This window comes from Protomyctophum parallelum (genome assembly GCF_964188405.1).
Source record: "Protomyctophum parallelum genome assembly, chromosome: 2".
Lineage (NCBI taxonomy): Eukaryota > Metazoa > Chordata > Actinopteri > Myctophiformes > Myctophidae > Protomyctophum > Protomyctophum parallelum.
In genome coordinates, this window is record NC_139699.1 from 917,583 (window position 1) to 944,987 (window position 27,405).

The following is a 27,405-nucleotide window of genomic DNA, read 5'->3' on the forward strand; positions in this document are numbered from 1 at the left end:
TGAACATCCAAGGCTACACTACAGCCCACTGCAGCAAGTGTGGTGTAGACTAAATGAGTCTGCAGCCGCGCATAGGCTACCTCTCTCACAACGCATGAACGTTACGGCGTTTGTGAGAACCCACAACTGACGTCCTGTCATCTGCCTGTTAAATATACGTCTCACTTAGGACTCTACTACCCTCTAGGGGTTACATATAAATACAGCTTGACAGCTTTTCATATTGGATGTGGAAATGATGGTAATAGAAGAGACTCGATCTGAACATCATGAGGAAATACCTGGAAATCTGATCCCATCCCCAAAACCACCTTTAGTTCCTGTCTTTGGGAATAGTAAATAAGACCATGGCTGAGTATGATAATTTATATAGCCTACTTTGGGGTTCAGTGTTCCTGGCTTAAACCTAACCCTAACCCCTAAACCCCTTTTTTTGCAAATCTTTTAATATACAGTATTTTTAACAAATCTTGACACATCATTGGCCTACCGTATTGAGATGGGATCCACGGCCAAATGAATATCATTTTGGGGGTCCTTGACATGAAAAAGTCTGAGCACAACTGATATAGTGACACGAGTTGTTAAAATGCTTCTATTTGTTTTTGTTTTCCATTACGTGTTCTGAGCTTGTATAGGCCTATCTGCTATTTTTGCTACGTAGGGTATTTGACAGCTCGACTAAAACTAAAGACAACTGTTTGTTTCTTTTCCCTTTTTGCTTCCTTTATGATGAATTCCTGTTCTGTTCTTTAACTATATAGCAGTTGTCTGTTTGTACGTCTCTAAATGTTTTGATGAATTGAACATGGTGGACCCTGTTGTAAACAAGTGTAATGCTTAATTGGGTCGTCCACTCACAGTTAACTTGTCTTTGTATTGAGTTTGTGCTTGAAATGTAGTAGGCCTACTGTAATTCTGCAAACTGTTAATAAATATTTCAATCAATCAAAAAGACTATTAACCAATATTGTGACTTATAGACTCATCATTGCGTCCATACAGAGAGAAGCCCTTTCATTGGGGAAAGCGTCCGGCCGTCCGTCAAGAAAAATAAAAACCACCAGAGAAGGTGGTTCATGGTAGGGGTTCAATGCCTTATCCAAGGGCACTTCAACGGTGGTCATTTTAACGTGCCGGTCCGGGGATATGAACTAGCGACCTTCCGATATCAAGAGTTCAAGACCGCTCCGCAAACCGTTCGGCCACCGCTGCCCCAAACAACGTGGCTAATGTAGAAAAGGTTTCAGAAAGTCCCCCCACACACACAGGAAAGAAATAATTCAACCTGTGTACTGTGTGGGAGGAGTTCTACTCAGTGTCATGGAGCCACACACATGCAGGAGTGAAATGTGAAGTGTGGGAAATGCTTTAGTAGGGCCTATATAACTCCAGGTTCTTTTAATCTCCATCAGAGAAGTCACACTACAAATGCAAGAAGATATTTACCTCTACTGCTGTCATACACAGAATATATTTACCTCTACTGCTGTCATGCACAGAATATATTTACCTCTACTGCTGTCATGCACAGAATATATTTACCTCTACTGCTGTCATGCACAGAAGAACCACCAATATAGACCAAGCAATGGTCAAACACCTCCTTCTAGTGACAAAACAGTGAGCATAGCATTCATTAATTATGCACGATACTGAATGACAATTGAATGTTAAAGCGCATAGATAGATCAATTACTGACCGACGACTAGCCATCATCATTACACACACTCTGTTCGTTTCAGACAAAACTAGGACAATGACTATGTTTTAAGGACAATGGAACACCATCCTTGTGCACCACTTTGACCGCATTACATGTGAATGGTAAAGCCATGGAAGGTGTGATACAACAAGTCATCAGACTGACTTGTGAAAGAACACTCTACTGCTCTATTTGTTGTATTTTATATTCAGCTCATCTAAATGATTCTCACTACTGTTAATAACAGCAACTACACTGAGTTTTCTATAGATCATATAACATTATTTAGGCAAACCTGTTTTTCTTTTTTAAATATTTAAAGGTATTATGACATGATTTATAACATAATTTTAAAAACATTAAAAGTCTTGGCCATGGTTCTTCAAACGTGTCTAAAAAGTTTGAACACTCAACTCCACTCCAGTATTTCTTGACAGGAGTTTTTGTTTATGTGTAATTGCATCCTGAGAAGGCATGGAAAAACACTTTTAGCCTGTAGATGTCGGTAATTCCCCCTTTCCTGTCAACCCAAGATGCGCTTCAATGACAACTTGGTAGGAACGTCACCGTCAAAAATAAAAGAGTCATCTAGGCCAGTTGGTATCCAGTGTAAGGACTTGTGTTGATTGACACAAACAGAGCAGATTGATTTTTCTCTAGAAAGGGAGGTCAGAATGAGGAAGAAGAGAGGAGAGGAACGAGGGGGAGGAGAGGAGAGGGCGGGGAAGAGAGGAGCAGGGAGAAGAGGGGAGGGGGCGGAGGTTTAGCAGGGATCTACGTATATTCCTGCCGTCCAACCCGATGAGATTTTTGCATAATTATTCACAAAAGTCCAGACAGCAGAGAATACACTGAATGTTCAAACTTCGTTTTTTTTGGTGAAATTGATGTCAAGAAAAGCCAAAAAATCTACAAAAATGTGTTTTAAATGTCACAATCCCTTTAATATTTCATTACATTTCTTCTCTTCTGAAAAGTAAAAATATAAAAAGTGATGAGATGAGAGTAGAATTGTTTTAATTTCAATGAAGACACATTATTCGTTAGTGTTATTTATTAGGACTTACTTAGTGTTATAGCATGATGTTATTATTCATGTTCAATGAAATGGATGTAGTGCTGACATTGTAAAGTGTAATTAAATGTGTTTCAGGCTGTTGGTGGATGTCATGTAGCATATTTATGTTTTGGTGAAGAAAATGTATCTATTGTCTTTAGGTTTAGGTTTATTTATTTAGCATGTGGTACAAAAAATAGACAACATATCAAAGAAACAAAAATACAATGCAAGGACAGGAAGAAGCCAGAAGGCTTATATGGAATCCTTTCCTGAAGGAAGAGGTCATTGGTTTAAAAGATTAAAAGTTCATAAAGAACAGTACATAAGTCTACAAGTTGGCAAAGGGGGGCAGCTGTGCAGTAAAGAAATAAAAACACAGACACAAAAAACTGAAATAAACAAAACACACAAAAGAAAATATAACGCATCAAAGTAAAACATGTAATCTACAGAGAGGAAAAAATAAGATATTTCTTTAGATGTTTTTTGAATATTGGCTAAGGATAATGAGGATTTAAGTGAAGCATCTAGGGAGTTCCATAGATGAGGGCCTCTAAATGTGATGACAGATTGATGTTTGGACGTGCGACAATAGGGTAATTCAAAATGATCCCTTTGCCTTGTGGGGTAGGAGTGAATGTCAGAAGTAACACGGAAGAAATTGTGAAAAGAAGACGGAATGTCTTGTATGTGTAACCAAGTGTAGCAAAGGATTTACTTTTATAACTATGACTACGCCACCTTGAGATCGTTCAAGGAATTAACAGAATAGACCAGTAAACTGCAGTTCCCCAACATATGCAAGTTCATTTATAAGGACTTGAGACAAAGTTCCAAAAACAGGAATTTATTAAGATTAACCACACAAGGGTTAAAACACTATACATGTACACAGTATTTATTAGAAATACAGTTAAAACTACCAATATATTGTAGAATATTAAAATACAGTTCCATACAACCCCAGAGATAGTTAAACAGACAAGCAATGGCAATCACTGACCACAATAAGTATAGCCGGAGTCAACTGGCCAGTGGGCGACAACACTTCTACAGGGGCAGCTAGCTAAAGGGGTAGAGGGGTAGGTTAGATCACTATGCCCAGCCAACCACACAGCAATCACACATACACAGCACACAGAAAGAAGAAGCGCCACCATGAAAAGAGGTGCACGCACACACGCCAATATTGCAAACCTTTGGGGCTGTGGACTACAGTGAAACCTAGTGAAACCCCCTGTAGCAGTCATTTGCACCACTCAGCTCTGTTGAACTCAGTTAGCGCACATGTAGGACTCCATATGTGTGGGGGAGAAACAAAAGAAAACAGCTCAATACTCAAAAGAAACAATAATGATAAAATCAACCTAAACAAAGCAGCAGTGGCTATAGATCTAAGGGCAGGATATAACAAACATTTAGTACATTAGACTATACAAATAAAGTATCTCAAGTTATAACTTATTTTGTTTGTGTACCTTGTTAGTTTGTGCTCACACACACTTCCATGAGTTTGGCACAGGGCACATGAATGGACATCAACATGAAGTGTAACATATAGTTTAGAAATTAGAATAGATTACAGAACATGATTAAAACTACATTAATGAGACATGCTACTCACCCTGGCAGTAAAATGAATAAAAACAACAGCAGACCCAGGTCTCAAGACCCACGGCCAGGCCAGCAGTCACCAAACTTCTGCTTGGAAGACAGGGCATTTAAATAGTTACCTGATGATTGTCAATGAGGAAGTGCCCCTATGGTGGCCTCTGAGGCTCAACTTCAACTGGCTACATATGCATTTTTTGAATTTAACATAAATAAACAGGTCTGAAAAACGTTTACTTTGTCAATGGGTAATAGTGAGTATTTAATAAAGAGCGGGGCGGCCCAGGCCGTAGCGTAACGGTCTGGGCACCGGACTGGTAATCCAGTCGCAGTGTGCCGCGGGTTCGACTCCCGGACCCGACACGGCCTTTACTGCATGTCATCCCCCCATCTCTCTCCCGTTTCCTGTCAGCCTACTGTCTGTCCCTTCAAAAATCAATAAAAGGCGTAAGCCGTAAAAAATATATCTTTAAAAAAATAAAATAATAAAGAGCGGGGCAGACGGCTCATACCGATTTGAATGTGAAATCATTCTCAGAAACCTTTTTTGAATGATCAGTAATTTAGTGAGATGTGTTGAATATGTAGCAGCCCAGACAATATTACAGTAATATATATGAGGGAAAATTAAGCTATAATAGTGTTAAATGACATGAAGGAAGAACAAAAGGGCAGATTTTTCTCAATATATATATTATATACATTATACATTTCTAATGGGCTACGCTTAGAGTAAAATAAATTAAAAATAAAATGAAGCCCTAAAGGCAGCTAAAAGGGGAAAGGGGAGAGGGGACAGACGTCATATCTGACATGGCCATGATGATAGCCCCGTCACATATGATTCTGCTTTTATTTACTAAAGACGTAAATAATTTCCATGATGTAAAATACTATGTAGCACATTTTTCTCTGTAAATCGATTCCTACCTTGTATCGTTGTTCTCGTCGAGGGAGTCTGGAAAGCAGCCAAGGCAAGCTAAAAAATAAAACTCTGTCGACCGAGGCAACAAAAAATGTCTAATTAAAAAGAATTATAATGGGAAAGGAACTGATTCTTTGCCTTTTAGGAGTATAAGCTTAATCAAATAAATTAGGCTTTTACACTCGTCAAAGGACGGCTCGAAGACCAAAATGATGGATAAATTTAAATAGGATCCATCTTTAATAATGATAGCTCTGAAAGGACTGTATAATTTGTAAAGACATACTGTAAATTCTATAAAAATGAGTGAGTAGCCCTTTAAATGACCATCACTGTACCAAAAATAGAAACATACCTTAAAAAATGATTTGGAGGCAGATGAAATAAAGATCGGAGAGAGTTTAAGGTTTAACAATTATTTTTAGTCGGTATAAAGTCAATTTACATAGAGAATGTGCTACAGGTTCAGAATAATAGTATTTACAATCATAATTTAGAATAATCAATTGTTGATTCCAAAAAGAACCCGAAGCTGAACTGAACTGAACTCCTCTTCACAGTATTTGTTCCAGGCTAAATACTGCAGATCCCGTCAGATTTGTTGATATAATGTTCATTGGCTGGAGATGTTTCATGTCCGCAATGTCAGATGACAAAACCAGTGTTGGCTGTCCCTCATTAGTCCAACGCCTAGATGATGAGGATGGCGTAGCGACGCAGAGTTCATCTTCCTTGGTTCAGTCATTGATGCCCATTGAGGCCTGGAGAGCGGCAGCGCCTAGGCAGGCGTTGCGAGGCAACCTGTAGATAACTTCTTTCCCTGTACCAAGTTACTAGGCCAACTGGCCAAGGTCAAACTAGACTGATAACACAGCAGCTGCATGTTGAATTAAAAACAGCGCCTACAGTATTGAAAGTTTGTATAGCTGGAGGCAGACCCCATGGAGACTGAATAAGGAACATGGTGACTGAATAAGGAGTCAACAAGATATTAAATGGGACAGATGAAAGCATATTTTGACCATAAACATGGATGACATGACATTATGATGATAAGGATGAACAGGCAGTAGGTTAAGAGTAAAATTATGAATAAGGTGACAATATCAATGACCCGGCCTGGCTCATAGTTCAGGAGAAGGAGAATATGACCACTGGACATTAGTTTGTATACAAATAAGACCCTTTTTATCTATCAGATGTATCAATGTCTGTTTAGTCTATTAGCTTTCCAGGCACTTTAGTGCTCGGCCCCACATTCATTAAGATAGCTCATTGTGATGTATTCATATTTGACTATTCATTCGATTGTGCTTACATGATATTTATCCTGTCTTGGTACCATAAATAGAGACTTCTTATTGATACTGTGTAAGATGATAACGGTTGACACCTTGTGTTCAATAACTGTTGATTGTATCTCACACATAAATGCCACACTTCCTGTTGTCTTGTCACAACGCTGAGGAAGGCCATACAGGCCCAAACGTGTACGTTTTAATGTAAGGTAAATAGAATCATGTAAAATGACATGCAATGAGTGCTGGCATTTTCTTCACCTCAACTTATATCTTCAAGCCCTATATATATATATGTATATATATATATATATATGCGTACCGATGCGATGCGTACCGGAGTTAACTGGGCCTTCATAACTTGCTCTGCCACGCCAGGAGGGGGTCCCGGGGGGGGGGGGGGGGGGATGCTTCAATCTGGTGCACTTTGAGAGCAAAATCTATAAAGAACTATTAGATTATTATCATCTTTACTGTGCTATTTAAGAGGTGGATTTGATTTTTTTTTTAACAATGAGCTGCAGACAGTGCACGAGCAGGCTGGACAGTCACACACACACACACACACACACACACACTACAGTGTGAGCTCCCCGTGCCCCCTGCCTATATCCTACTGAGTGAGAAACCAATACCAATGCCTTTGCTAAATTAATATTTGCGCTAATAACTTCATTCACAATTACGGCACATGGGCCTAAATCGATGCCAGCTGCCACTGGTGCCACACAATCAACCTCGTAACAGCAGTCACGGAATGCAAAGAAAGATCAAGTCAAGAATGACCAAATTAAACGCACAGCAGCCCAGACAATATTTCAAGACAGACATATATTTGTGTGGAAATAAAATGCGCAGCGGCAGATCCATCAATATAAATTAATTTGTTTCACTCACCATTTTGACGTGCGGTTCACCTGAAGACAAAATCCATCCTCCTGTCCGTTTGGGTGAACTTTTCAATGGCCCGGTTTTCAGATCCAGGATAATTTGTTTTTCAATTGACATAGAGGATAATGCAGAGAGTCGGGATTGTCCGGTTGTATTCCTCGCATATGTTTTAATTCGCTTGAGGGCAGAAAATGTCCTTTCCACGGTTGAAGTGGTGACAGGGATAGTTACAACTACACACGTCAGTTTATATATAGCTGCTTCATGCTTTCACTGAGTTTTTTTTGTTGAAGAAATAGAAGAAGGTCAGATGGGTCCTTTCCCTGAAAATCTGCCCCAGAATACATGACACCGACACCGACACCGACACACACACACACACACACACACACACACACACACACACACACACACACACACACACACACACACACGTCCCTATAGAATTGTCCCACAGGCAGAGCAGGGCTGATGTTAGTGACATTTCACACTAATTGGTCTCCCTCAGACAGACAGATTAAAAACTTTACATTTGGTTACATTAAAGTTTACCTTAATTGAACTACATTTTTCCAAAAAAAGTATAGTGTAGACACTAGTAGATTAATTTGAGTAATTATGTAATTTGTTTTACTGGTTTGGTTTTACTCCACTGGCACAGACTGTAAATGGAAAACTACAGAAATCGACATCCATAAATTATCCACATATTGCACCATCATGCCTGCACATATTCTGGCCCAAGAGGGCCAAGACCATCACAAACAACAGTCTTTGTATCGAGTTGTGCTTGAAATGTAGGCCTACTGTAATTCTGCACACTGTAAATAAATATTTCAATCAATCAATCAAACAACAACCTCCTCAATCACCCAACAAGATGACATGCACTGCACCGCATACATTATAGGCTAATTAATCGATAAACGGGTTGGCAATGCATCACGTCCTCAGAAGTCAGAATGGACATCAACATGATTAGACTGTCTGGACCCTAGCTCTGGTCCAGAGCTATCTGGACCCCAGAACCAGAACCATGAAGCCAGGAGAAAGAAAGGGATCGACCTAGCCGCAATTTGCAACTGTAGATTTGTTATAATAATGGGATGAATCTAGAGTTGCAATAACCCTCCATTGTCTCCCCACTCATCCAATTGCGTTTGCGATCTGCTTGTCTTAAACGACGTTAAACTCACCAACATTGCAGCTGTAGGGCAAGCTTGCTCGTATCCCGTCATACATGATGTAATATATAGTCTACACAAAGTATTCACTTATTTATGCCTTATCCCATTTTGGGCGGGAACCCCTTTTAGTGTTAGCATTGTGTTATGCTTTAGCTATTGAAAAATCGAAGAACGACTGACATAGAAACATAGCTTTTTCAGAAAACCGTCAGGATGTAGAAGACATTTTTAGAATCTGATCTCAGGTCAGAATGGTCTAAATAGTCATCCAGATGTTTTGTTGGTTTACATTCATTGACATTTCAGCCTAACAGCCTAATACCTGTCTTTCCATTCACTGTACTAGCCTAACGGACTATTGTGTGCATGTGACGCACATGCTGCTAGCCTAACGGACTATTGTGTGCATGTGACGCACATGCTGCTCATCAATGGCCTTACATGTTTTGACAAGCTGAATATTAAAGTCAAAATGGCATAGCCTAATGTGCAACATAAGGATGGTCTGGATAATGTAATAAAACTTCTATCTCAGAAATACAACATGTCTGTACTTTGATTGCCTCGTTCTCTTCACTCTTCATCCCATTCCAATTTACAATTTACAATTTAGGCATTTAGCAGACGCTCTTAATCCAGAGCGACTTACATTTAAGCAAGAACAAAATCATGGGAATACATCACATAAAAGCATTTATCATGAAACATGCGTAAGCTAAGAAGGTAACAGCGGAATATCTATATGATGAAACTATACATACACTATACATAATAAACTATACATATTCACTACTATGCTATACATATGTACTATGGCGTGCTATGACTATATACAATACAATTATAGTGCTGTCTACATAACATGCTATAAGTCTGTGTCAAATGCTATCTAAGCCAACATAAATGCTATCTAAGGGGTTAGGGTAAGTGCTATGGGCCTGGGCCATGATGGAGTCTGAAAAGGTGGGTTTTCAGGCTACGGCGGAAGATTGGGAGTGATGCTGCAGTTCTGACTGCAATGGGAAGTGCATTCCACAGTTTTGGAGCCAGAAGGGAGAAGAGTTTGGGACGTGTGGAGCGTTGTCCCGGCGTTTTTAGTGAGGGTACTTCCAGTTTCCCTGCGTTGGCTGATCTGAGTGCGCGGGAGGGTTTGTAGGGTTCAATCATACTTGTAAGATATGGGGGAGCCATACCTTTGGTTGCTTTGAATGCCAGCATCAGAGTTTTGTATTCTGTGCGGGCAGCGACCGGGAGCCAGTGGAGGGAGCGGAGCAGGGGGGAGACATGTGAGAATTTTGGCTGGTTGAAGACCAAGCGAGCTGCTGCATTTTGGATCAGCTGGAGAGGCTTAAGTGCACATGCTGGTAGGCCAGTAAGGAGGGAGTTACAATAGTCGAGTTTTGACAAGACTGTTGTCTGGATTAGGAGCTGGGCTGATTCCTGGGTGAGACATGCATATACAGTACAGTACAGTACAGTACAGTACAGTACAGTACAGTACAGTACAGTACAGTACAGTACAGTACAGTACAGTACAGTACAGTACAGTACAGTACAGTACAGTACAGTAAGAAAGAAAGAAAGAATTCATTTCAATTCAATTCATCACTAAAGATCCAGGACTTATATTTGAGAGAATGTGTGGGTTATATTACTGTACTACTCCATCTAAGCAGGATTATATCATTATATTTACATGACTGTATAGTTTATGACAGCTACTGTAGCTATACCACTGTACTACTCTTGTACACCATGGACTCCAGACTCCAGGTGGAGATGAACTCTCTCCAGACCACCATGGACTCCAGACTCCAGGTGGAGATGAACTCTCTCCAGACTCCAGGTGAAGATGAACTCTCTCCAGACTCCAGGTGAAGATGAACTCTCTCCAGACTCCAGGTGAAGATGAACTCTCTCCAGACTCCAGGTGGAGATGAACTCTCTCCAGACCACCATGGACTCCAGACTCCAGGTGAAGATGAACTCTCTCCAGACTCCAGGTGAAGATGAACTCTCTCCAGACTCCAGGTGAAGATGAACTCTCTCCAGACTCCAGGTGGAGATGAACTCTCTCCAGACCACCATGGACTCCAGACTCCAGGTGGAGATGAACTCTCTCCAGACTCCAGGTGGAGATGAACTCTCACCAGACCACCATGGACTCCAGACTCCAGGTGGAGATGAACTCTCTCCAGACCACCACGGGCCATTCCGCTCCAGAGGGAGTGACGCCAGCAGACAGAACGGCTTCCCGTTTGACTCGGCAGGAAGAGGAGGAGCTCACCTGTCCCGTTTGCTGCGGCATCTTTAACCCATTCTGACCTGAGATCAGATTCATACGAGGTTTTCCACTGGACACACACTGGTCTGATTAACCCATTCTGACCTGAGATCAGATTCATACGAGGTTTCCACTGGACACACTGGTCTGATTAACCCATTCTGACCTGAGATCAGATTCATACGAGGTTTCCACTGGACACACACTGGTCTGATGAACCCATTCTGACCCGAGATCAGATTCATACGAGGTTTCCACTGGACACACACTGGTCTGATTAACCCATTCTGACCCGAGATCAGATTCATACGAGGTTTCCACTGGACACACACTGGTCTGATTAACCCATTCTGACCCGAGATCAGATTCATACGAGGTTTCCACTGGACACACACTGGTCTGATTAACACATTCTGACCCGAGATCAGATTCATACGAGGTTTCCACTGGACACACACTGGTCTGATTAACCCATTCTGACCCGAGATCAGATTCATACGAGGTTTCCACTGGACACACACTGGTCTGATTAACCCATTCTGACCCGAGATCAGATTCATACGAGGTTTCCACTGGACACACACTGGTCTGATTAACCCATTCTGACCTGAGATCAGATTCATACGAGGTTTCCACTGGACACACACTGGTCTGATTAACCCATTCTGACCTGAGATCAGATTCATACGAGGTTTCCACTGGACACACACTGGTCTGATTAACCCATTCTGACCCGAGATCAGATTCATACGAGGTTTCCACTGGACACACACTGGTCTGATTAACCCATTCTGACCCGAGATCAGATTCATACGAGGTTTCCACTGGACACACACTGGTCTGATTAACCCATTCTGACCCGAGATCAGATTCATACGAGGTTTCCACTGGACACACACTGGTCTGATTAACCCATTCTGACCCGAGATCAGATTCATACGAGGTTTCCACTGGACACACACTGGTCTGATTAACCCATTCTGACCCGAGATCAGATTCATACGAGGTTTCCACTGGACACACACTGGTCTGATTAACCCATTCTGACCTGAGATCAGATTCATACGAGGTTTCCACTGGACACACACTGGTCTGATTAACCCATTCTGACCCGAGATCAGATTCATACGAGGTTTCCACTGGACACACACTGGTCTGATTAACCCATTCTGACCCGAGATCAGATTCATACGAGGTTTTCCACTGGACACACACTGGTCTGATTAATGTTTGTTTTTAGTTCAATGTTTGTTTTATAAACGCCATTGACAATGAAGGGAAACATGTATAGGCTACGTCAATGCGTCCCTATATACACAAACATTAAATGCAACTCTACATCTGACCTCAGACCTCAAACCCTTAATTATATCTCCATATATGGAGCTGAACTGCTCCATATACCGGATAACTCGCCAGTTTTCCAACTCGAATCGAAGATTCTTCATCAATGTCTTCATCGTTATGCTGACATGCTGTCTTCATCAGTATCGTAGTATAGTACTACAGTATAGTAGTACTTCATCAGGGGGGGGGGGGGGGGGGTGTACATCTGCTATTTTCAAAAATAGCAGATGTACACACTTGTAGATCTTCTATTTTTGAATAGCCAACAGTAAAATGTCCTATACATAACTATGCATATGTAATAGCTGGGATTCAAACCCAGATCCCCCTATTTGGGGAGAGGAGACGTTGCTTTGGAGCTTCATTCAATAGCACTTGTCAACCAGTAGAGGTCCTACCCTACAACAAGATAACAGAAAGGGCAGGCAGGTCAACTAAAACCACTGCAGTTGTGTTAGTTATATTGTATTAACATAGTGGAAAAGTGAATTGGGATGTTCAACCTGATCATGCTGTTTTATCAGTTCCATAACATCTACTAGTTTGAATGTTCAAAGTCATTGACGAATCGTTATGAACTTTTATGTTTTGTTCTTTGTTCTGTTCATGTTTTCTGCATCTGCATATGATTCTAATGTGAAGGATTTGCATCCCCTTGCCAACGCTGTCCCCTTAGTGCTGTGTTTATTGTTGTACTTGTCTAGGTGTTTGGTCACGGCAAGGCCAACGGAGAACCCACATGGGCTCTGCTGTTGACTGGCCTCATAGCCGAGCTGGGGATCCTCATAGCCTCACTGGACATGGTGGCACCCATCCTCTCTATGTAGGTAGAGTACACACACGTACACAGTACAGCACGCACACACCCATCCTCTCTATGTAGGTAGAGTACACACACATACACAGTACAGCACGCACACACCCATCCTCTCTATGTAGGTAGAGTACACACACGTACACAGTACAGCACGCACACAAGCACTGTACTGTACATTCAGCAGGTGACCAATACATTGTTATGGCTCATGGCTCACACACATCACATCACAACTATGTTTTGTGTGTATTCTGCAGGTTCTTCTTGATGTGCTATCTGTTTGTGAACCTGGCATGTGCAGTGCAGACCCTGCTGCGCACACCCAACTGGAGGCCCAGGTTCAGATACTACCATTGGTGAGCAGGATATGAAGAGAAGTGATGGATGGACTATATATCATAACTGTGTTTATAGGGTGAAATGTCCGCAATGACAAAGTAAAAACATGGCTGTTGTCGACAGGCAAACAATTAATTGTCAATCCGTTATCATGAATACTTGTTGCTGTCCGGAAGAATCCACCTAACTCAATTTTTGATGTTTGATTTATTTATTTATTTTTCAATAAAGAAATATTGAACCAATGGATTAGTATTAAAATGTGCTTCGGCAAAAACCTCTTAACTCCATTAGATCCTCAAACTATCTGCCAAACCAGCTATTTTTATTATTGTTATTATTATTATTATTATTATTATTATTTTAAATATAAATCAGTGCTATTGAACATCCTATACGTCTGTGTGTTGGTTAAAAATCTTCTAAGTCCACTTGAGCTGGATGTTTTGTCATTTGAAAAATGAAGATTTTGGAGTTAGCTGGTTTCTGTAGACAGCAGAGATACGTATACTAAGGTGCTATTTACACGAGGATGGTGTTCATAAAAAACGGCAAAATAAAGTACCGTTTAGCGCTGTCATTTAGACGAGAACGGTGTTCTCAGGAGGTGAAAACGCATCGAAGTGAAACCGCCTTCCAGAGTGGAAATCATTCAGAACACCGTTTCCTATGGTCTCCATATAAACAGGCAAAACGGTGAATCCGCAAAACTTATGACATCATGGCTCATGTTGGCTCACAGCGCATATGTTTATTACATTGATGCAGAGCCATATCATTATGATATAATGGAGTTCCTGAACAAGCCTCCCTCCTCGCCTACAAAGTGCTGCTCATCAGCGATGTTGAATGTAAAACCATGATGTAAATAAAAAGCCTTGTGATAGACGGCAGCCGCGGCAGCAGCGTTTATGTAGTCTAATGTATTATAAAATATATACCATCCCGTGGCGCGCCCAGAGCCGTGTTGCGCAGGCTTGCGTGAAGGTTTCTTCTTCTTGTACGTGGGTGACCTGTCTATTTGGCAGCCCGTTATCGCCACCTAGCGACAGTATAGCATAATAGCACATCATATCATAACGTGTGCGTTCTCGTGTAAAGGGTGTAAAAGATGGACGGAGTCCTCTTTAAGCAATAGGAACGTTTATTAGAAGACAAGGTTGGTGATACAGTGTAGTGGTTACGTCTCTGTCTGTCTCAGTATAACTGTGAATGCACGGACATCCTGTCTCTTCGCGCCTGTCCTATAATACCGTAGTACTGCGCAGTGCTGCGCAGGTACAATTGTGCAGTCACAATGTTACCGTATATGACATCTCCCCCTTTTTTTTTTTTTCAGGGAAAACAAAACATCTCACATATGCTGTACTGAATGAAGTCAAAATACAAATCAGACAATATCCGTAGCAGATGAAAATAGCAATAACACAACACTATTGTAAACATTTTAGAGAAACACCACTTTCATGCAATTCAAGTCTAACTGCACCTATAGCTGTCAAAATAAAAAAACAATCAAAACAGAAAATCCCAAGCATTCAACGTCTGGATCTTTTTTTCTCTTTTTTTTTTTTTTAAGCAAGGGCAAAACAATAGTGCATCAAAACAAGTCCCTTGTGTGAGTGTTTGTGTGTTAACCCCCCCAAAGGCCATAATGAGTTTCACTCAATCACAGGTCAAGCCTGTGAACAGGTTTACACACCCTTCCAGACCTGGTCATGGACTGTCCAGGCAGAGGTGTGCTGGGTGTAGTCACAGCCTGGTTCGCAGGGACAGTCTCCGGTGGGGTAGTCACTGCAGGCTGTGTATCCATTTCTGCTCCCTCAGTAGAAGTAGATGGAGTGTGGTTGGAGACCGGTGTTGCCAGGAGGTGACGACGGTTCCGCCGCAGTACTGCACCTCCCTGGGTGGTGACGATGTAGGATCTCCGTGTGGCAGCCTCCTCCGAGACCACCGCTGGTGTAGACCACGACTTTTCATGATCCAGTTTGGTGAAGACTGTGTCTCCTGGTCGTAGAGCAGGCAGGGATCTGGCTCCATGACGGCGGTTGTAGTAGTGAGCCTGCAATGCTTTCTGACTCACATCGGTCTCTCTCACTGCTTTCCTGCTGGGCCATTTAGGCAGGAGATTCTTCTCCAAGATGGGGACTGTTGTTCTGATCTTTCTCCCCATTAACAGCTCAGCTGGACTGAAGCCCGTGGTGGAACAAGGAGTGGATCTGTAGATCATCAGGGCTAGCAGCGGATCTCCCTGCTTGAGGATTTTCTTGGCTGCCTGTACGGCTCTTTCCGCATGCCCGTTGCCCTGAGGGTGATGTGGACTAGATGTGATATGTTTGAAATCTAGCTCCTTCGCAAAGTTCTGGAACTCTGAACTTGAGAATTGAGGACCATTATCGGAAACGACCTCGCTGGCGATGCCAAATCTCGCAAACACAGTTCTCAGTCTCTGAATAACATGTGCACTTGTGGTTGAGGACAGGTGCAGTATTTCCAGGAATCTGGAGTAGTAGTCGGATATCACCAGATAGTTTTTTCGCTCGTGCTCGCACAGGTCTAGTGCGATTCTCTGCCAAGGGCGGTCAGGCAGTGGTGTGGAGACAAGAGGTTCCTTTTGTTGAGTCCTCTTCAGTTCACGACACACCTGGCATGACATCACTGTGTTCTTTAACTCCTTCGACAGCCCTGGCCACCATACTGATGATTTTGCTCTCTCTCTACACTTAATCAGGCCTTGATGCCCGTGGTGTAGTTTCTCCAGGATTTCACCTCTCATTGACCTTGGCACAACAATCCTGCAGCCTCTTAGGACTAGGCCGTTTTCTACTGAGAGCTCCGACCTCACTTTAGTGTACGCCCTGGCATCCATTGGGACGCTACTAGTGTGTTCGGGCCAACCCGACGTGATGAGCTTACTGACTAACTGTAACTCCTTGTCAGTTTCAGTTGTCTTCCTGATGCTCTCCAGTTTGCTTGGTGATGCTGGAATCCCTCCCACTACTGTGGCTACGTAGCAGGCTACATCACTGTGCATATCTGTCTCATCCATACTGCATGTCAGCGGGCTGCGTGACAGCGTATCTGCTACAACAAGAGTCTTTCCTGGTGCATACTCTGCCACTGGGCTGAATCTCATGAGCCTCATGAGTAAACGCTGACATCTGATAGGGACATTTTCCAAGCTCTGACTGTTGATGAGAGGCACTAGCGGTTTGTGATCTGTAACTAACCTGAACCGTTCCAGACCGTTCAGGTATCTGTCAAACTTCTCACACGCCCACACCCCAGCCAGACACTCCTTTTCTATCTGGGCATAGCGTGTTTCAGCATCTGAGAGTCGTCTGGAGCAATATGCCACGGGTTTCCACTGCTGCCCGTGGAGTTGCAGTAGCACAGCCCCCAGTCCATAACTGCTGGCATCCGCCGACACTGCAGTGGGTCTGGTGACATCATAATAAGCTAAAACTGGTGCAGTTGTTAACAGCTTCTTTATGTTTTCAAACGCTGTATGCTGTGCATGACCCCAAGTCCACTCATTTTTACTCTTCAACAGCTCATGGAGCGGCTGCCCCACTGTTGAGAGGTTTGGAATATATCTCGCCAGGAAAGTTACCATGCCCAGAATTCTCTTTAACTCTGTGACATTTCCTGGTGGTGGCATCTGGTGAATGGCTTCAACCTTCCCTGGGTCAGGTCGGATCCCCGACTGGTCTATGAGATGACCCAGGAACCGCAGTTGACTTTGCCGGAAAGAGCACTTCTCTGCATTCAACTTCAGACCAGCCGACTGAATGCGTTGCATCACTTTGTCGAGGCGGCTGTCATGTTGTTCCATCGTGGTCCCATAGATCAAAATGTCATCCATAAAGATCTCCACACCTTCCAGCCCCTGCAGAGTCTCCATCATTTTCCTCTGGAATATCTCAGGTGCGCTGGTAATTCCAAATGGCAAACGTTTGAAACTGTATCGGCCAAATGGAGTAATAAAAGTGGTGAGCCTGCAGCTGTCTGGGTGCAGTGGAATTTGCCAAAATCCACTAGCAGCATCAAGTGAGGAAAAGACAGTTGCACCACTTAGCTTGGCTGTTATCTCATCCACTGTAGGCAGGATGTAATGCTCTCTCTTAACTGACTCATTCAGTCTTTTCAGGTCTACACAGATGCGGGCTTTGCCTGTGAGCTTCTTCAAGACAGGCACCATGGGTGCACACCACTCTGTTGGTTGTGTCACGGGCTCAATGATGCCATTACTCTCCATTCTCTGTAGCTCTTCCTTCACTTTCTGGAGCATTGGGAGAGGTACTCGGCGTGCAGTATATACAGCATACGGCTGGGCATTGTCTTTTAACTGTATCTTCACAGGTTCCGTTTTCAATGTCCCATAGGCTGGTTGCTGCTCACTGTTCAGGCTGATCTCATCTACTCTCCTCACTAGGTTCATTGTCACTGACATAGGGCGGCTGAGTAGGTTATTAACAGTGCGGCCTCTTACTACATAAGCTGTGAGTGGATATGCCTTCCCTTTGTAGGCTACAGTGGTCTGAAACTTCCCTAGACATTTTAATTCTCCTCCTGGGCTATCCAGTGGAATGTCTGGTGGCTCTAGGACACTCTCTGGGGTGTATGTGCAATATGTCTCCTCACTGACTACATTCACATCAGCCCCTGTGTCTATCTTGAACACTATTGGCTTCTTATCCAAAAGTAGCTCAACTGACCACTGTTCACTCTCCTTGCTTACTTTGCTTACTTTCGTCACAGCACCAAGAAAGTAAGATGGTGGTTCAGGCTGCTCTGCTTGCTCAGTAACCTCACTCACTTGCTTCTTAGCCCTACAGACTCTAGCCCAATGTCCAGCTTTTTTACAGATATGACAGGTGGATTGTTTAGCAGGGCAGTTTTCGTTTTTAGCATGTTGTGTTTTTCCACATTTAAAACATTTCCTTTCATTTCCCCATTTTCTGTCTCCTGGCCCACTCTGTGGTTTAGACCTTGGGTACCTGTTGCTCTGCCTCTGCTGGCCGTGGTGAGTAACTTCATGCACTGCTCCCCCCACAGCCTCTCCCTGCATGTTAACGTGTGCAGCGACCTCTTCAGCCTGTCTGACCGTCTGTACAGTGTGCGCCAATGTCAAATCTTGCATCAACTGCAGCTTACATGAGACGTCTTTGTCCAGTATCCCGACGACGATCCGGTCCCGGATATTCTCGTCCCGGCTTGCACCGAAGTCACAATGTTCCGCCATGTCATACACAGCCCTTATGAAGGTCTCTGCCTTCTCTCCCGGCTTCTGAACACGCTGGTGAAAACACGTGCGCTCATGAATGACATATCTCCTCGGAACGAAGTACTCGTCAAACTTCCCCACTACGATGGCATAATCCTCTTTATCTGCTTCTTGAGCAAAAACGAAAGACCGGAATACATTTTCTGCCTCGCTTCCCATGGCGTAAATTAGGCAACTCACTTGTACGGCTCCCTCGTCTTTGTTTAGTTTCGTAGCGATCCTGTACCTCTCAAACCGCTGTTTGTATTCGAGCCATTCAGCCGGCTTATCAAAGGCAAAGTTCACTGGTGGTGGACATTTGGCCATCGTGTGTTCGTCTTCTCTCCTCCGTTACTTCTGACACCATGTAAAAGATGGACGGAGTCCTCTTTAAGCAATAGGAACGTTTATTAGAAGACAAGGTTGGTGATACAGTGTAGTGGTTACGTCTCTGTCTGTCTCAGTATAACTGTGAATGCACGGACATCCTGTCTCTTCGCGCCTGTCCTATAATACCGTAGTACTGCGCAGTGCTGCGCAGGTACAATTGTGCAGTCACAATGTTACCGTATATGACAAAGGGTAAGAAAAAATGAGAACGCAATGGGACTTTGACGTGTTATATGGAGATGGTCGCCGTCTAAAAGAGGCCTAATAGTACTACTACTTGTGTCAGAACAAGCATGGATGGATATTTCTAGGTCATACCTTTTATGATATTTTGCAGCCCTTTTCTAAAAGATGACAATATTGGCCAGCCTCAGTTCACCCGACAGGACATTTTAAAGTCATGGGGGCTATAGTCCAGACCTCTTTAGCTTCAGGCTGTGGAACTGTCAGAAAGGTTTTTTATAAGCTGACACTGACAGCTGTGTTTTGTCTCTGGTTCCCACAGGGCCTTGTCTTTCCTGGGCATGAGCATGTGCCTGGCTCTGATGTTCATCTCCTCCTGGTACTATGCCATAGTGGCCATGTGCATCGCTGGCATGATCTACAAGTACATTGAATACCAGGGGTATGTCTGGCCCCGTCCTCCATCCTGGTGCAGCCTTTTTACTTTGAAGATGTATCATTCTACCATGTATTCTGGGAGGGAAATGGTGAAGTGGTATTTGAATATATTCACACCTCTCCCCCCCATATCTCTCTCCCTCTCCCTCCCTCTCCCCTTCCTCCCCCATCCATCCCTCCCTCCCTCCATCCAGAGCAGAAAAGGAGTGGGGAGACGGGATACGAGGTTTGTCCCTGAGTGGTGCCCGTTATGCCCTGCTAAGACTTGAGGTTGGACCACCACACACTAAAAACTGGAGGTACAGATACAGTATAATATCATCAATCCTACATGTATATTTATATTATGAACACTTTGTTCACTTTTGTTTAAACATTGGTAATAATGTACGCTGAATGAAAGGGGTGCATACAGACTAAGTATGCATCATTGGTTAGACATGGGTTAAGGTTAGGTTTAGGTGTGCTGCCCGGTGGGAGGTTAGGGTTAGGGTGAGGGTTTGAGATAGGTTGTAGTTGTAGGACTAATGACTGGTCTAACCAATGACTAAACCAAGTACTGTCTAAACTAAGTACTGCACCCGAATGAAAATAGATAATGGCCTGAAATAAAGTAGGAAGTGGAGCATTGAAAAGCCTCAGTCACATTGTGCATGTCACTTTGTGTACCCGTTTGCTCTTGCTAGTTGCAATGGGACAATCCCAGGTCACAGACGTTACAAAGAAACCAATAAAGTATGCAAGTGATGCATTGAACATGCAGTCCACATTGATTGTATGAGCTGTAGTCCTCATATACTGTATCTGCATTGATGTCAACTGACAAAATGCTTTCTCTGCAGATTTGAAGGTGTTTCGAAATTCACTTTTCACATGTGCTTCAGTCTGGACACTATTTGATTCATACTTTTTCATAAAATGTTGTCCCTTGCTGAAAATATCCCTCTATAAACTCCCGTGTCTCAGAGTATAAGTCAGCCTGTGAGTGTACTGTACAGGATGCCATTGTGAGCCAATGGTTTCCACCAGTACAGATCACAGAAGTGGGTTGAGCGGCTGTGTTTGTCTCCTCATGTCTGTTCCAGACCTCAGCTGCTGGTGCTGCTGAAGTTGGATGAGGACCTCCATGTTAAATACCCCCGGCTGCTCACCTTCGCCTCGCAGCTGAAGGCAGGGAAGGGTCTCACCATCGTGGGCTCCGTCATCCAGGGGAACTTTCTGGACAGCTATGGGGAGACGCAAGCTGCCCAACAGGTCACTAGATAGATGTGTGTGTGTGTGTGTGTGTGTGTGTGTGTGTGTGTGTGTTGTAACGGTTTGTTATAGATCATGGATCTGGGGTGCCAGCCAGGCAGTTGTATCCTGACAAAATGTTAGTTAATAGAATAACCGTTGCATAAGGCTGTGCAGCATACCGTGGTCCGCACCACACTGCACACCCTGTAGAGTCACTTGTAAACACAATAAACACAGACACGGTAGAGTTGCAGTTTAAGAAGGTGTATAATGAAATGTTCACAGCACATAGGTTCACAGTTCACAGTTCAGTTCAGTATTCAGTTCCCATACAGTTCCAGCTTATATCCAGCCCTTGCACAAACGCAAAACCCGACCGCTATGTGTCTCGTACCCCGCACGTTATCCGTTAGTTTGTACCCAAACCCCTCAGCTGTTCTGTTGTATATCCACGTTAGTTACTCACTCACGGCCGTACAAGTGTGGTGGTTAAATCCCCACTGTTCCAAGGTGTCCTCCTTACGATCCAAGCGATCCCCGGGGAGTCCTCTCAGTGTGATATCCTCTCCAAAAGATAACGTTTCGTGCGCGCAACGAATGATAAACTTTAAAGGGTTACAAACAACCAAAGCGTAACCGCGAGTCCCACAGCCTTCACCGCTGTCACAGCTGACTGCACTTCCTCCTGCCGCTAGCCAGGTGCGTGACGTCAGGGCATAAAAAGACGTATCAGTCTGGAGTGTAACTGACGGCACAAATGGGCGTGCGTGGTGTGCGTGTGTGCATGCGTGCGTGTATATATATATATATATATATATATATATTATTGATTTTTTTTAATCATCCCGTTATTTGAAAAGTTAAAGCAGAATGAAGTGAAACTGTTGTGCATTATTTCCTCTCCATGTCATTTTCCCAAGGATTATTAATTAGTTGTCATTCGGATCATTCACATTGCCTGTCAACAGTCATCATGTCAGGCACCAGAAAGGATAGGACTCAAAAGCAGGCAGCAAACCTTTAACGGGTTTTATTAAAGTTCAAGGGGAAAAGGCAGAGGCGTAGTAGGTATTCATAGCGTGGGTCAGGATTCCTGGAAGGCTGTCCGTGGGGCGTCGGTTCCGATAGGGATTAGGCAAGTCGAGAGACAGAGTTCGGTCCGGGTCCATACACAGTGGTTCTGGGAATAGGCAAAGGTACAAGGCGTCAGGCAAGGGATAACCAGGGACAGGCTAAGGTCAGATATAATAACAGGCTGGATAACAGGTTCAAGAGTAACGGCGTGCTAACCTAGGGTAAACTGGGTTGATCTGCAGGCAGAGAACAATGGGTAGCGGCAGACAATAAGTAGCCTTGGCTACTCAGCGTGGGACCAGGTGCAGGTGCGCTCACACTGGTGTGGGCGTGACACATCATGTGTAGTGCAAGACTATTCACAATCATACAGTAGGACAATCATCGTCTGTCCTGATGAAGGTCTAACCACCAAATTGTCGACCTGTGTGTGCGGGACCATTATTTAGATTTTATTACCACGGTTCCCCTTTTGAACATTTGCTCCATTGTCCTACGCACCTGTCACCAACCTTTGAGCTGTGCATCGGCCTTCTTATTTAACAATCATAGGAAATAAACACACGTCTAACCTTCCAACGTCAGTGCACGATTGCACTAAATCATAATTCCATTTCTAATAATATTTTCCACATTTTGCTCACTCTGGCTGCCAGGCCATAAAGAACATGATGGAGATCGAGCGGGTCAAGGGCTTCTGCCAGGTGGTGGTGGCCTCTAAAGTGCGGGAGGGTGTGACCCACCTCATCCAGTCCTGTGGCCTGGGAGGCATGAAGCACAACACGGTGGTGATGGGCTGGCCGTACGGCTGGAGGCAGAGCGAGGACCCTCGTGCCTGGAAGACGTTTATCAGTAAGACATTCATCATGCTGCTTCTCCATTGCATATTTTGGGCCGCGGTGGCTCAGGAGGTAGAGTGGCCGCTTGGGAACCGGAAGGTTCCCAGTTCCATCCCAGCCTCCCCTTCCAGAGTTACTGTAAGTGTCCAAGTGTCCATGATCATCACGCTGAACCCCTAATTGCTCCCGATAAGCAGGTTGGTGCCTTGCATGGTTTCCTCTGCCATCGGTGTTCGGATGTGTGTATGAATAGGTGAATGTAAAGCGCCTTGGATAAAGGCACTAAATAAACATTTATATTGTTGCCAGAAATGTATCTACTGTACCATAGTATTTTATACTTTGTCGTATGACACATTGTGAGGATGTAGATCTGCAATTTTATATAAAAAAGAAAAATTAGTCTGACATGCCAGAAATAGGGACCCCAGGTTGAAGGTCTGTCTGTGGGATTCCTAGATAATGACTTTGGACATACAAGGTTTTTTTTTGCCCAACGATATAGTGGGGGAAGACACGGTTCCTTGGTTTCATAATACCCCTATTGTACTGAATATAAGACTACCGGTAAGTTGTTTTTTCCAATGGAACTATCCTAAAAAATGCCACTATTTTCCACAAATGAGTCTTGAAAAATGGGGGTCGTCTTATAATCAGTCGTCTTATATTGGGCACAATACGGTACTAAAAGCAAAGGTAAAATGTGTGTCCAATGAGTACATGGCTGTACAGTACAGACAAACAGTTGGCTAACTACTCACTTCCTCCCTGTGTGTGCGTGCGTCCCCTCCCTCCCAGACACGGTGCGATGCACCACAGCCGCCCACCTGGCTCTCATGGTACCCAAGAACGTGTCCTTCTACCCCAGCAACCACGAGCGCTTCATAGACGGCAACATCGATGTGTGGTGGATCGTTCACGACGGAGGCATGCTGATGCTGCTGCCCTTCCTGCTCAAACAACACAAAGTAAGAGGAGGTTCTTAAACTGCTGAAGATTATTTTGTCGTCTTTCCTCATGCATTTTTTTCTGCAATAATAATAATAATAACAAAGAATACAAATATAAAGGAAGCAAAGAAGAATAGCAGCAATAGCTATTCTATTTCTAGTTTATGTGTTGGTCCTTCAGTAGCACACATTGGGGTTAAAAAAAAGTGTCATGTGCCAGTGTGTCAATGCGTGCTTGGACTAACGTATGAACTTCTGACATATTTGACAAACTTACTGCTATTCATCTTTTTTCTTCCCTTATCTTTTTACTTTGATACTGTTGTTATTGCTGCAAAACTGTGTGAGGAAACAAAACAAGACAATGTTTACAGACGGCTTATCGAGAGCGCCTCACTGACTTTTCAATGTGAATGATCATATATTTAGTATCTGAAGAATACACAACATAACAACATGGAAGTGTTAATTTATCATCATTGACACTTTGGTTTGGGATTGGGTTTCAGGTCTGGAGGAAATGTAAGATGCGTATCTTCACCGTGGCCCAGATGGATGACAACAGCATCCAGATGAAGAAGGACCTGGCCACCTTCCTCTACCAGCTCAGAATGGAAGCTGAGGTAGAGCTGGTGGAGATGGTGAGAACCGTCCTTTCTGTAAAAGTATCAATGTATTATTTATGTCCTTTCTGTAAAAGTATCAATGTATTATTGGCATAAAACTGTTCTTAAATTACCAAAATGAAAGTACTTGTGCAAAAAGTCATGCGACATGTTTTGAGCTTGTAGATACGTAGGGATTGTAAGTACAGAGGGATTAATGCATGTTTTGAGCTTGTAGATACGTAGGGATTGTAAATACAGAGGGATTAATGCATGTTTTGAGCTTGTAGATACGTAGGGATTGTAAGTACAGAGGGATTAATGCATGTTTTGTAAAACAGTAATGATATAAATCCACAAAGTAACTAGTAACAAACAAAGTTTTCAAATAATTTGTACTTTTTCAGTACATCTACTTAGTTACTTTCCACCACTAAATGCTACCAAAACCTAAATATGAGATTCACAGTATTTGTATGCTGTACACGGGAATGAGCTGTACAGGAATTTGTCTTCATTAACAGGTGCATAATCCACACTCGTGTCACAATTATCACTCACTAGAGCAGTGCAATAACACATCTCTATGTTGATAACTCAATACAACATTGCAATTATTGTCCTTGACAAAGCGCAAAAGGTGTTTTGCGTAACTTTAACTTGCTTGCTTGCATTAAATACACAAAGAACAAGTATTTACCTTTGCATGTAAGTGCATTTGTAAATCCGTTTTTCGTGTCACAGTAGTGACATTTTTATTTTTATTTTTTTGTATTGGAGGGGCTAGCAAACAAAAAAAGTGGAAATATGGATACTGTATACAAGGTTTCTTCTGTATAATGGCTTCTTGTGGACTCTTCCCAGCATGACAGTGACATCTCGGCTTACACCTACGAGAGGACCCTGATGATGGAGCAGCGCTCCCAGATGCTCAGACAGATGAGGCTGTCCAGTGCAGAACGAGACAGAGAGGTGACTCATTAATATTGCAGATCGACTTCTGGGCTAAATGTGATCGACTCCCACAGTTAAATAAATTGGTCTCAAATATGGTTTTCTGGCCGTATGAGATATGCGCTCATTGTCCTGTTCCACGGCAGTTAAGCGTTGCATTCAAAGTCACTCTGGAGAAAAGAACAGTTTGCTGTGTTCTCTGCAGGCCCAGCTGGTGAAGGACAGGCACTCGTTGGTGCGTATGGGCAGCCTGTACTCTGATGAAGAGGAGGAGGTGGTGGAGCCTCCTCCGGAGAAGGTCCAGATGACCTGGACCAAGGAGAAGTGTGAGGCAGAGAGGAGAAACAAGGCCCACGCGCCAGAGAACTTCAGAGAACTCATCAGTCTCAAACCGTGAGTCTGTCTGGTTCAGCAATTTGACCATTTATTTACTATAAATGCCTTGAGGACATGTTAACATGTCACAGGTTTTTATACTGTTGACTTGTGTCACTGAACATGCATCTTTCTTTCTTTCTTTCTTTGTGCCCATCTGGTGGCCCGTCAGAGACCAGTCCAACGTGCGGCGGATGCACACAGCCGTGAAGCTGAATGAGGTGATAGTCAACAAGTCCCACAACGCCCGCTTAGTTCTGCTCAACATGCCCGGACCCCCACGGAACACAGACGGAGATGAGAACTGTATCCTTTGGCACATTTACAGGAAGTATATGTTATTATTTTATGGGGTTTACAATCGAAAACTCATGTTAATATGCAATGATGGTGTCTAAATCGTGTGCCATGCGATTGCCACGTTTTGCTTCCAACCACACATTACACTGCTGTTTTTATTATTGAGCAATCAAAGGAAAGGCACTGTAAAACCCTTATGTACGTCAGAGACTGTCATAGATACACTAACATACTACTGTAGGGCTACAACGATGAATTGTTTTTTAGCAGTCATTATAGGAAAATTAAAATCACAGAGATTGTGGAGAATTAGGAGAGGAGACCTCTCAATATTGTGCTGTTGTCGGCCTCCAAACACGTCCATTACATTGCAGGCGCTTGCTCTACCAAAATAATTTGCAATTGTAGGGATAATGCAACAACACTGCCACACCTCCAGGCGCTAATATTGGAGTCTGCATAATGTCGCCATTTTTCCATAACTTTTGGCTCAGATATGGAGTTCTTGGAGGTGTTGACCGAAGGCCTGGAGAGAGTGCTGCTGGTCAGAGGGGGAGGCCGGGAGGTCATCACTATATACTCTTGACCGACTACAAGCCACTATAAGTGGGTCAACAATATTTGGCCTTGACCACACTCATTATGCCCCTGGACAGAAAGGGACAGTGTTCCAGACAGTTGTGGATTCTTACAAGTTTATTCCTTTGTTTTTTGTAGCATACTGGTGAACAATAGGGGACCTGACACACATTTGCCATTCTATACCTTTTTTCCCCCTGAAAAGATGACTTCAAAACCCATTCATTTCATTGTGTGAACCCGTCAAATAGAATTTCACTTGTCAGTATTTTCATTGTGGTTGGAAGAAAAGACCGTTATCTGTTATCTAGTCAGGAGAAGCCATCTTGGCTAGGGCACATGTATAGTTACTGCAATGGTTTTACAGTGCTAGGGCACATGTATAGTTACTGCAATGGTTTTACAGTGCTAGGGCACATGTATAGTTACTGCAATGGTTTTACAGTGCTAGGGCACATGTATAGTTACTGCAATGGTTTTACAGTGCTAGGGCACATGCATAGTTACTGCAATGGTTTTACAGTGCTAGGGCACATGCATAGTTACTGCAATGGTTTTACAGTGCTAGGGCACATGCATAGTTACTGCAATGGTTTTACAGTGCTAGGGCACATGTATAGTTACTGCAATGGTTTTACAGTGCTAGGGCACATGTATAGTTACTGCAATGGTTTTACAGTGCTAGGGCACATGTATAGTTACTGCAATGGTTTTACAGTGCTAGGGCACATGCATAGTTACTGCAATGGTT

General features: G+C 43.3%; 1 protein-coding gene across 1 annotated transcript; it reads left to right on the top strand.

The window, feature by feature from the left end:
• Positions 1 to 10,433: 10,433 nt before the first annotated feature.
• LOC310877136 (solute carrier family 12 member 4-like) lies at positions 10,434 to 26,701 on the top strand (the record flags this gene model as incomplete). Its single annotated transcript, XM_083790865.1, has 14 exons — positions 10,434 to 10,496; positions 10,811 to 10,972; positions 13,014 to 13,132; positions 13,384 to 13,482; positions 19,627 to 19,746; positions 19,937 to 20,041; positions 20,828 to 20,996; positions 22,709 to 22,904; positions 23,690 to 23,859; positions 24,351 to 24,482; positions 25,311 to 25,418; positions 25,606 to 25,793; positions 25,948 to 26,081; positions 26,570 to 26,701. The coding sequence occupies 14 exons, from the start codon at positions 10,434 to 10,436 to the stop codon at positions 26,659 to 26,661; spliced, it is 1,857 nt and encodes a 618-aa protein (XP_083646991.1). The 3' UTR covers positions 26,662 to 26,701.
• Positions 26,702 to 27,405: the final 704 nt, after the last annotated feature.